We start from the raw sequence: 11,692 nt of genomic DNA on the forward strand, positions 1-11,692 counted from the left end.
ACACCATTGAGTCTTATTGTTATAGTATACAAAATTTAAGCTTGTACCAAAATCTGCACTGTTGTACTTATTCATCCGACACTTGTGTTCCTTGGTAATACCCGGAAAATAAATAAAAAGGCCCAGGAAGAACTGGAAAAATACATCAGCTCCTATATAAAACTCCAGCTACAAAAAAATAACTTATCTGAAAAGAACAAGGTCCCATAATTATTCTACAGTTGGTAAGATCCACAGCATGTATAGACAAACAAAGTGGCAAACATAGACCAGTATGATGATGTGATGTGAAAACATTTTATTTCTTAGGCTTGTACAGTGCTGATTTTTAATAAAATCAGATACAAATACACATGGAATCAAACATCGGGTGTTGTGCAAATGTTTGCCTTAAGGCGTGGTACTCTACAGTATAAGAAAACAAGCATCAAAAGTCGTATTGCACTGGTACCCAACAACAGAGGCAAAAGGTTGAGGGAATGTTTTTTCACTCAGCACTGGCCATGCTGGATATCATTTAAACATCTTTTAGAATGCACTGCTTGACAAATGCTTCTTACTTAAAATATAATGCCGGAAATAATTACAAATGATAGAGGTACACAGCAGCTGGTGGAATGCATTGTGTTACACTAGTAGAAATAATGTATACAGCCCAACAAATGTTCATATAAAAATAGACAGATTACATTCAATCCATCTCTAAAGATTTCCTTTCTAAAAACAAGTAAACCTTTCCCCCAAAAAGCTCTATTCCACAAGCTTTGATTGACAACAAAGTAAAGCAACAACTAAAAATGTTTAACTTATGTATTTAAATAACTTCTTCTATGATGAGTGATATTTAACACCAGTTAAACTGAAGCGGATGTGTTTTTTGTTTAAAGAAGCTCCTGATGAGCTATTGATTGTTCACAACAGTGGAAGCAGCTGAACCAAACAACATCTAATCACAGTCACATGCCATATAAAAAGCAGGAGATTAAATGGTTCAGTTTAGGATCGTCTATTTATTGTGTGATGACACTCGGCTTAAACACTAGTTTTGAACAAGTACTTTAAATAGAGGACCATGCAAGTGCTGTAAATGGTGGCGTCCTTGTGTGGCATCATTGTCTTCCCCTTCTCACAGAAAACCTGGTTGTTCACCATTAATTTACGTCAGAACTACTTATCACGAATTCTAAAAGCAAGCTGTTAAAGAAAAGCTTCAAAAGCCATCCTGATTTTCTATTATCGTTTTCTAACACCCCAGAAGTAAATCCATCCAAACCCTCTGGAGTTCATTGCCTGTTTTAAAAAGAACATGGAATGCAGATATTATGAGCACAGCTGGCCTTTCCATACCCTTCCCTGGATAATATAGGCTGCAATCTTTGATGCTTCTAAGGGGATTGACAAATATTTTCCACACTATCTACACTGGGATTGCACATTAGAGTGGGCATACCAACTTTGATATGTGTGAAATGGTGTTAATTTTTATTTTGTTGGCAAACAAATTTATAAGTGGATTCAAATGAGTGATTTCAGAGAAAGATGCATTTCTGAAGTCTTATATTTTTCCTCAGCATGTTGGTCTTAAATTCTGTTTAGTGAACTGGTTCTTCATTCTTCTCCTTACTCAGTAACTTTCTCTTACAGTGTACCCTTTCTTTTTTTATGTGTGAGTGCGGGTTACACACTAGGGCAGGATGGACATAGTGAGGGCAGATGCGTCAGCACTTCGGGGGTCCTTCACCCCAATGATGAGGTCATTGGTTCTTCGGGTGCCCTCCACTAATGAGAGAACGTCTTTCCTCTCAACTTTGTGTCCTTTGATCTGCAGCAGCGCCACATCTTCATCTAGAAACTCAGCTGCAGGAAAGAAGGAGAAAGTGGGAGAAGGAGGAAGATCTGAGTTTAGTGGGAAGAATAAACAATGATAAATAAAATGTAAGAGTAAAAAAGACTTCCTTTTACAGCCGTTGTTCGAATGTAATGTGGATAAAGGAAAATGACACCTTGTGATGAGTTCACACGGTCAGTTTAACCATCACAGTGTGTTCAGATTGTATTTTTATGAGAACTTTAAGCCATGCAGGTCACAGAATAGCACTTGTTGATAGCTCTGACTTAAAACCTAAAACTACAATCTGTGGTTTATGCTGCTCCCCAGAACAAAGCAGATTAATGCACAGGGAGTTGTAACATTTAACTTTGCCATTCTACTCTGATCAAATTCAATCGTTGGATGTGATGACAATAGAGGTTCTTTCTGCTATGCCATCAACTCATCTCCTGTGCTATACAAAACTGTGATCTGATGACAATATAAATACTGGTCCAAGGGCACTTTAGAAAAGGAAATTGGATCCGCAATTAGAAACAAAGTCAAACAAGAACTCACAGTCCACCAGGAGGGTGTTGGGCTCCAGCTGTGGGTGGAGCCGTCCATACGCTACACTGTCACTCATGTTTTTACGTGAAGACAAAACATTCATCAGCACCTGTGAAGAATTAGAGAACACAATAGATTGATTATTACAACAGACATAAATCCATCTATTTTTGCCAGGTCACAGTAGCAGCCGTTTAAGCTAAGTGGTCAGGACATCCCTCTCCCCAGCAACATTTCCCAGCTCCTCCTGGGGGAGCGTGAGGGGAACACAGCGGTGCTCAGCTGGGGTCAAAGCCCAGCCACCAGTTGTTTGCCAGCCAGCTCCCCTCTCAGGTCGGTCTCCAGGAGGGCCGCGATGTAAAAATGACTTGGGATATATGAAATGATAAAATTCTAAGAATCAGTCATGAATGTAATTAATGCTAGCATCATGTAAATTACCTGTGTAATGCCACTGAGAGCTTTCTCCCCATTGGAAGATCCAATGGCCACGTATGTGCCACATAACCCCACGGCTGGCCTCACTGCTGTGGGCATCAGAAAGGACATGGGCCTCTTCCCAGGCTGGAGGTTGTTGTGCTGGAGAAAACGAGACCAAACACAATGAGAACGTGAAGCTATCATTAATGCTGTTGTGAGAAATAAAAGAATAATAATTCCATCAAGAAAAAAGGGTGCTTGTACTGGGTTAGGTGATGAACTCTGCGTTTTATTGGGCCAAGTGAAGTCCAGGATCTGGCTGTTTAGAAGGATTCCGGAGGGCGTCACTATCCCGCTGCCAAATGGTTTGTTTAGAGAGCTACGAAAAAGGGTCAGAGTTTAAGTTTTATAACAATATAAATTCACTCTTAAATAACACAGAGATCTGTTTAAACAGACGTGGTGCATAGCAGCTCAGTTAAAGCTCGTCATACCTCATGAATGACACAATGTAGTCATCTGGACCCATGACCATGACCTGGGCAGCTGCTGCACCCTCCTCCAAGGTAAATGATGGAGTGTAATGGCTGGCGGGTAGAGCCTGGGAGTCATTGATCATCTGACGGAGCAGGGAGGCCTGTGATTTGCTTGTAGATGGGAACAATAAAGTGCAAAGATTAATGAAAACACCTAAGTGAATCAGAATGGATATATTCATTGTTAAAGTTAATGATAAATATCTACCTCTGCATCTTGGTAACAATCTCAGAGACAGACGTGTCAAACAGGGGGTCTCCCAGCCCACTAGCCAGGGCCAAGGCTATCTTCACAGACTGGGAAAGTACAACAAATTTCAGACAAATATCTCGTCAGTTACTGCACTTTGTATGCAGTTAATGCTGCACACTGATCGGGCAGATAGTACAGTACCTCCGCAATCCAGTGGTAGGTGCTGTTCCTGAAAACCTGGCTGGTGATGTTGTAGCCTTCCAGGATGTTGAGAGCAGTGATCAGGGCCACTCCTGCATGTGGCGCTGAGGCCACCATCACATGATGTCCTTCAGAATTACAAACAAATAAGGAAAATTTAATGATTTCTACTGTGAAGCTGAGAGATTTTAGTGGCATAATTAAATACGAAAAAGTAAAAAGAAGAAAATAAATAATAATGAGTAGTATGAGTTCAATGTATAAAGCAAAGGGAAATTATAAAAGTTCCACATACTGTTATAAACGTTTTGCATCATCTTTGCCTGGTATCCCAAAGAAAGTGTACAGTTGTACGATACAGATATAAAACAAATTAAAAACTGTTTATAATACAGCATTGAACATTGTATCCTAAGGTTATAAAATAAATAACAATTTACTCAAATAATAATCAATAGTGTAATAAATAAGGGATGAGAAAAATGGAACCATGTGAGGATATATACAAATTACGTTTCATGCCCATTATTTTCACATGTGGATGATTAACAGCCCGAGCTTGTGTACAGCAAATATTTAGGTGTGCAGGTATATGCGCTATACACACTTCACCATGTCAATGTGCTCATGTCTTTAGTCACGATTATATTGTTAGAGGAACACTTGAAGTAATGATTTCATCAACTTCAACTTTGCCTCATTGCTTCTGCTCTTCTATTCACTCTATAATGTCAGATCTCAGGATATTTTAATGTTAATATAACACATTTTTTTAACTGAACTTAGGAAGAGTGGGTTTGATTATGATGCTTAATGCACATTAAATGAGCTGCCGAAAATCTTTTACAAATACTAAAAAATACTATCCTCTGGTACTCACACACAGTAAAACTGTTCTGGCTTGTGTGTGTGTGTATGTGTGTGTGTGAGAATCTTCTTGAATTGTCTGATCATGAATCATTTATTCTTGTGCATTGGTCTATCTAACCTAAAATAAGAAATTAATGAAATAAATCGGAACAGGCTCTTACCCTGATAGGTGATCTCTGCAGGCTGCTGTAAGACTGTACTGTAGTTTCCAAAGTCATCGTCTGTGAGCACTCCGCCTTTAGCTTGAACCTATTAAAAAGGCATAGTGACTTTAAATTTATCAAAGGGAAATTGAACAGTCAAAAATTCCAGGAAATTCTATTGCTTTACCGAGTAGAATCACAAATCCAAATGATGGTGGTTGTTATGGGTGGATACTAGTTTAGTTGTGTGACTAAAGGTTTGTATTTTCTCCTCAAACTAAAGAACAAGGACCAGGTCCCTTCTTTTAAAAGACGGCCTGAAATGTGATGCCAGTCGACATCCAACACCCATCTCATGTGTAAGGTACAGTGCCTTGCATAAGTATTCACCCCCCTTGGACTTTTTCCCATTATGTACTGTTACTAACTGGAATTCAAATAGACTTAAATAAACTTTTTCCCGTTTGATCAACAAAACATGCATAGTACTTTGGAGGTGCAAAAATAAATTTTATTGTGACACAAACAATAATGAGAACAAAAAAGTTGACATCTGTTGGGTGCATAAGTATTCACCCCCCTGGGTCAATACTTGGTAGAACCCCCTTTCGCTGCAATTACAGCTGCAAGTCTTTTGGGGTATGTCTCTACCAGCTTTGCACATCTAGAGATGGAAAGGTTTGTCCATTCTTCTTGGCAAAAAAGATGAAGCTCAGTCAGATTGGATGGAGACCGTCTGTGAACCGCAATCTTCAAGTCTTGCCATAGATTCTCTATTGGATTGAGGTCTGGGCTTTGACTGGGCCATTTTAAGACATTAACATTCTTTAATCCAAACCATTCCTTTGTAGCTCTGGCTGTATGTTTAGGGTTATTGTCCTGCTGGAAGATGAACCTCCGCCCCAGTCTCAAGTCTTTTGCAGACTGCATCAGATTTTCTTCAAGGATTTCCCTGTATTCGGCTCCATCCATCTTTCCCTCTATTCTGACCAGTTTCCCTGTACCTGCTGAAGAGAGGCATCCCCACAGCATGATGCTACCACCACGTTTCAATGTTGGGATGGTGTGCTCAGGGTGATGGGCAGTGTTGGGTTTTCGCCACACATAGCGTTTTGCATTGAGGCCAAAAAGTTCAATTTTGGTCTCATCTGACCAGAGCACCTTCTTCCACATGTTTGCTGTGTCTCCCACATGGCTTCTGGCAAACTCCAAACGGGATTTTTTATGGATCCCTTTCAACAATGGCTTTCTTCTTGCCACTCTTCCATAAAGGCCAGATTTGTGGAGTAGACGACTAATAGTTGTCCTGTGGACAGATTCTCCCACCTCAGCTGTGGATCTCTGCATCTCCTCCAGAGTAACCATGGGCCTCCTGGTTGCTTCTCTGATTAATTTTCTCCTTGTCCGACTCTTCAGTTTGGGTGGACGGCCTCCTCTTGGTAGGTTTGCGGTTGTGCCATATTCTTTCCATTTTCTTATGATGGATTTTATGGTGCTCAGAGAGATGTTCAAAGCTCTGGATATTTTTTTATAACCTAACCCTGCTTCATATTTCTCCACAACTTTATCCCTGACCTGTTTGGTGAGCTCCTTGGTCTTCATGATGCTGTTTGTTCAGTAATGATCTCCAACAAACGCTGAGTCCGTCACAGAACAGGTGTATTTATACTGAGATTAAATTGCAGACAGGTGGACCCTATTTACTAATTATGTGACTTGCAAATGTGACTTGTGAATGCAATTGGTCGCACCAGATCTTTGTTAGGGGTTTCACAGTAAAGGGGGTGAATACATATGCACTCAACACTTTTCAGATTTTTATTTGTAAATAATTGTGAAATCCATGTAATATTTCCCCCCACTTCCAAATGATGCACTATTTTGTGTTGGTCCATTACATAAACTCACGATGAAATAAATTTTAATCTGTGGTTTTACCATGACAAAATGTAGAAAAGTCCAAAGGGGGTGAATACTTATGCAAGGCACTGTAAGTGATATGGGAGTAAACAAGTTTTCTCTCCATTTTACTTTTTTATTAAAAAAACAACAAACCCCTAACCCCAACCACAAAAAAATATTTTAAAATAGACAAATACTGCCGATACTCTGCATTGGGGAGTAATTCTAACCTCTCATGGGCAACACTACTTGAGTCACCTTATAGAGATCAAATACAGAGGGACTATATAAGATACAATAGACATTGTATATTTGTTCATATTTTTAGAATCATAAAGAACCTGAGAGAAAGATGATCCAACAATAACATTTGAAATAATATAACAATCGTTATATATTATTTTAATTATAATAATAAGACAAAATTACTTTGATACATGACAAGAGCTGCTTACAAATTGTGAGAAAACATAATAATATAAGTTGATTGTGTTGAACTGCTTGTAAACCACGGAAAGTATTTTCAAATAATATTCTGTAGTTGGTTTCAGATTGCTGGTACTAATACATGTATTAGTATTACTAATAATGTCAATGTATTTCGTGTATTTGGACCACACAATTATGAGAGACAATTAATTGGCATCATTAAATAGTCATCCTATGACACGACTGAATTACCACCATAGACTAGTTACAAAATAAAAAGATAAACTTCGTGGAAAACAGGGTTTAAAGGGGGTATAAATAACTCCCTGAGGAGATAATGCGGAATTTATGACTTCTTATATAACCATAGCTAGAGAGAGGGAGAAGAACTCTTCCTTACTGCAGCCTCCATCTCCTGCGTCAGGTTACCACTGTAGAACTCCGGTATCCCCTTGTCTGCAACAGCCTCCAATATGGCTGCCAAATCCAGACGTCTGGTGAACAATCCAGAGAGGGGAGCCTGGCCGTTGGGGAGGAACAATGCCCGGAATGCATCTGAGGTGTTTTGGTCCTTAACTTTAGCCAGAGCTTCAGCTATGGAGAGATGGAAGAGGAAGCTAAGATCATCTCATCTTGACATTACTTCACGTTGCTGAGGGAACTACACCGAGGCCGGGAGACAACGCTGGTGTTTATCCGCAAGGGAGCAGCGACATTCGTGACTGTGACTTCACTCAGTGATTCATATTACATAACAGCACACTTACCTAAGTCATGGGTGACGTTAAATCCATCTCTGGCCACATCTGCTGCCATGGTAACCACATCCTTCCATGACATCCTGAGGAATTCAAAGAGTATGTCTGGCTTGGTTTACAAATGTTTAAAACTCATACATACCCTATGGAATCCTACTTTTGCCAAATAAATAATCCACAATACACCAATATTAGACGTAGTATGCATGGATCAAGAGGGTTGGAGAGTGGGGTAACATCCTCCTCAGCAGATGAAGCATCAGGATAGTGATAATAACATAGCATCAGAGTAATTGCAGCCCAACAAGCTGGCTAAAAAAACAATACATGTCCTTTCTTTTGACCCAGCTGGTGACTCTCTCACTCCTTCAGCTCTGAACTCAAGCACAGGCTTTGTCAGAGATTATATAAATGACAGATATTGCTATTGTTGTCTAAAAGCATTCGATAAATTCAAGGGGAAAAAATATACTACGTCTTATTAATACAGGTCGTTTGAAAAACAGGAGTGGGATTATATTTACTGTACCTGCCATAGAGCTGGTGTGCCTGGTGCATCCCACTGAGCATGCCTGGTGTGCCCACCAGCAGGCCAGGCTGAAATTTTAAAACAAGAACAGTGGTCATATGGTGTCTTGGTGCATAACAATGACAAATGCATTGCTCTCTTAAGAAAAGGAAAGAAAGAGTAATCCAGAAAGTTACTTTACATTTTGATCCAGGTTAGTCCTCATCATCTCCTCGTTGATGGCAGATGGTGCCGTCTCCCTGAAATCGATGACCCTCGTTTCATTCTTACGGATGTCATGCACCAACATAACTCCACCTCTGCAAACAAGATCCACAAAGCATTAAGTTATTTACTTTTTAATATTGAGCAAAGTCTAAAAACCTCAGTGGTATTCCTGTGTAGAAAAGTGTAAATGAGTGTGTTCTCTATCACTCACCCTCCTATACCAGAGGTGTGAGGATGGACAATTCCCAAGCAGAGGGCCGCAGTGATGGCGGCATCAACACTGGAGCCCTGCTTCTCCAGAACACTGAAGCCAAGCGATGTACACTGAGCCACGTCCGTCACCACCGCTCCCTGGTTAAAGACCTTTACGTGAACAAGCACAGAAGGGAGAGACGGTTAATATGTCTATGAACTGACTTCGGAATGTGAGGGAGGAAGCGTAGTGTAACAGACAAAAGCCTACCTGTGGGTCTCCAAAGTAGATCTGCATGATGAGAGCCACCGTGACTCCTGTGGCGAAGGTGAGACAGGCTGTGATGATGACAGTCATTCCATCTCGCTGGCAAGCACAATCTTCTGTGAAGGGGTCTATGTTCGTCTCCTGTAGTGACACGTCATGGCCGGCCAGGTCTGAGGCAGAGGAAGGGAGACGCTGGAGGCGAGCTGACTTCAGAAACAGATCTGGGTCTGCAACATGCAATACAAACCAAAAGGCTAGAATTTAGAATAAACAGGAGAGAGCCGGTGTATGTGGAATGGGTTCCGTTTCCTCCTACCAAACTCCATTCAAAAATGTGTCAATTTAAATTGGCACTGCTTACAGAGGGACATAAAACTATTTCTGAATTCTGCATCCATGTAAATCCACAAACAAGCTCCTATGTAGTTCAGGAGTTGTTGTTCCCCCGAATATCAATTATCAGATTTAAGAGTTTTGCAAAAGTTAATTAAATATGATTGGGCTGTAGATATTTGAAGATGCCGCCTCGGCTCTAGAGAACTGTGAAAGACATGTTTAACCTTTTATGGAAAATATTTTTCATCAAGATCTACAGGACATACCAATTCGCTCGCTGTAGAGACAATCGGATGTTCACAGTTCAAGTGTTTGTGAAAGGGTATTGTGTAGAACGGCGTGTGGCTGACCTGTGTCTTGCTCACTCAGCATGTTGTCATCGTCTTTGCGAAACTTGAGGGCGTTTTCCCCGGCCATCACATCGTCCTCTGGCAGCCTGGGGAAGCTGGTGATGCTCATGTAGTCCACGGGGGAATAGGCGCTCCCCAAGGTTGTCTCCGGATTTGCATCGTTGTCCGCCACACAGCCACTCGGGTACCCCGACATGATGTCATGAGCAGGACTGTGCATGACTACACAGATAACCTATCTTTATCTTGAGGGTTTTAGGGGAGGGGGGGGATGCTCATATTCACAGTCACATCTGATTTCCAGTCATCGATGATCAGACTGCCTGTATCATCCAGATGAACAGGACCCCTTCAACGGACCTCTAATGGAGCTCTGGTGTTGCTGTGATGCAGAAGTACTTCAGCTCCTTGACGGGGTCCTTAACATCCCGTTATATCACAGCTGTCCTGCCGGGATTTGTAGTTCTCTGGTGCACTGCTTCCTGTCGCAGATGGTCTCTGACAGGCCGGAGTATGGGCGTGTAGCTGCGGTGATGATGATGATGATGGTGTATTCTGTTTCTTCTCCAATCGTGTAACCTGCAGAGAATAACACAATAAGCATGCTAACAACACCTGTGAAGCATTTGTCTGAGCGCTGTTATACAAGCCTCCATTACATTTACTCGCGCGACACTGCGCAAACATGAGGAGCAAATATTGACATGCGGCAACACGTCTCCGTCTGTGCCGCAGACAGGTGAACGCATGATGTTTTAAATGTAATGAACAAACCACAGCAGCGCGTGCACCGTGTCCAGCTCCTCGGAGAAGATGCTATCTGCGTATCCTCCTCCGCCGCGCGGCCACAAGCTAACACACCGGTTTACCCTAATTCCACGGCCGCGAACAGCCCGGCGCTAACTCGGCTTTACTCACCGCAGTGGTTTAAACGTGTGTTATCGAAGAGAAGCCGTCCTCTGCGGTGCTGTAGCGGGTTCGAGCCCGGGGAAGGTGAGCTGAGGTCAGCTCTCTGTCACCACGACTACCGCTGAATCACGGCCCGACGCCCCGACACGGGGAAGTGAGACTCAGTTTCGTACAACCGGTAGGACTTGTCCAGGAGATGGCGAGCTGGAATTGAGGCTACACATTATTGTAAATATGCCCTTAATTGTGACCTGGATACGATCGGTCACTCAGAGTGAGTTCTAAATATAGAAGTCAGATAAAAAATATATTATTAAGCTCTTTATATTCACAATTCAACGAAATTCGCCTGCTAGCTGCATCTCCGTCTTGGTTCCAGTGTCAGACTGACTTCGCAGCAGGTGATGAAGTCCCCCCCTCAGGTGCTCTAAACTGTTTTTTGTTCGGTGGACAAACCGCTCCGTGTGTCCATTGCTTCCTGCATTTTTATAAATCGGTGAACCAGATTAACAAGTTGCAGCAGGTCTACTGAAACCCAGCCCATATGAACTATCCTCTGTCCCTCCCACCATACACTGCCGGATCAGGCTCCTTTGGGGCCATGGGCCGAAACACAAGTTACTCTGCCCACCCAATTACTCAACTGTAATCTGCTTGATTTCTTTATTGCTGGTTGGTTCATTTGAATGATCCTATAACCGGTCCTTATAAAGAACGGATCTGACTTTTAAGGCGTGAACCCATTGTTTACATAAGAATAACAAACATTTGAGCTAGTCTCGTCTCCTCTCCTCTCTCAGATCCCCCTGGGAAAATCTTCTGTGAGTACTGTCCACCTTTAACCCACTGATCCACTGCCATGTAATAATAAAAAGCTGGGGCTCAAGAAATAATTTTTTTAAGGGCTCAATTACCAACAGGACAAAAGAGGAGAATGCCCTTGAGGCCACCAAAACACCAGCTCCACACCACAAAATAATATCCAATTCTGAAATAGCAGATGTTATTCTTATTCCTGGCTCTAATATACTTCATCGACCCTTACATACGTCATCTTGCATGTCTTCTC

General features: G+C 41.7%; 1 protein-coding gene across 3 annotated transcripts; it reads right to left on the reverse strand.

Moving 5' to 3' along the window:
• Nucleotides 1-275: 275 nt before the first annotated feature.
• LOC128441730 (glutathione hydrolase 7) lies at nucleotides 276-11,167 on the reverse strand. Of its 3 annotated transcripts, none has more exons than XM_053423804.1 (17): nucleotides 10,956-11,167; nucleotides 10,633-10,827; nucleotides 9,715-10,293; nucleotides 9,032-9,255; nucleotides 8,780-8,931; nucleotides 8,543-8,660; nucleotides 8,362-8,429; nucleotides 7,842-7,915; nucleotides 7,475-7,668; nucleotides 4,762-4,849; nucleotides 3,731-3,858; nucleotides 3,545-3,633; nucleotides 3,295-3,447; nucleotides 3,065-3,179; nucleotides 2,822-2,959; nucleotides 2,390-2,489; nucleotides 276-1,857 (listed from the first exon to the last, which is right to left on the reverse strand). In XM_053423804.1, the coding sequence occupies exons 3-17, from the start codon at nucleotides 9,932-9,934 to the stop codon at nucleotides 1,685-1,687; spliced, it is 2,034 nt and encodes a 677-aa protein (XP_053279779.1). In that variant the 5' UTR covers nucleotides 9,935-10,293; nucleotides 10,633-10,827; nucleotides 10,956-11,167; the 3' UTR covers nucleotides 276-1,684. The 3 variants fall into 3 exon arrangements, with proteins under 3 accessions (XP_053279779.1, XP_053279780.1, XP_053279781.1); XM_053423805.1 differs by having other exon boundaries at nucleotides 10,633-10,839; XM_053423806.1 differs by lacking the exons at nucleotides 9,715-10,293; nucleotides 10,633-10,827; nucleotides 10,956-11,167 and adding an exon at nucleotides 9,631-9,683.
• Between the last annotated feature and the right edge of the window lie 525 nt (nucleotides 11,168-11,692).

The sequence above is a fragment of the Pleuronectes platessa genome, chromosome 6 (assembly GCF_947347685.1).
Source record: "Pleuronectes platessa chromosome 6, fPlePla1.1, whole genome shotgun sequence".
Lineage (NCBI taxonomy): Eukaryota > Metazoa > Chordata > Actinopteri > Pleuronectiformes > Pleuronectidae > Pleuronectes > Pleuronectes platessa.

Bases quoted from the DNA above. Each gene is read 5' to 3' on its own strand.
- LOC128441730 (XM_053423804.1), bottom strand. From the start codon at position 9,934: ATGCACAGTCCTGCTCATGACATCATGTCGGGGTACCCGAGTGGCTGT. The intron at 3,634-3,730 runs GTACTGTACTAT...GTACTTTCCCAG, and splicing joins CCTACCACTGGATTGCGGAG to TCTGTGAAGATAGCCTTGGC. The intron at 2,960-3,064 runs GTACAAGCACCC...CGTTTTCTCCAG, and splicing joins AGAGTTCATCACCTAACCCA to CACAACAACCTCCAGCCTGG.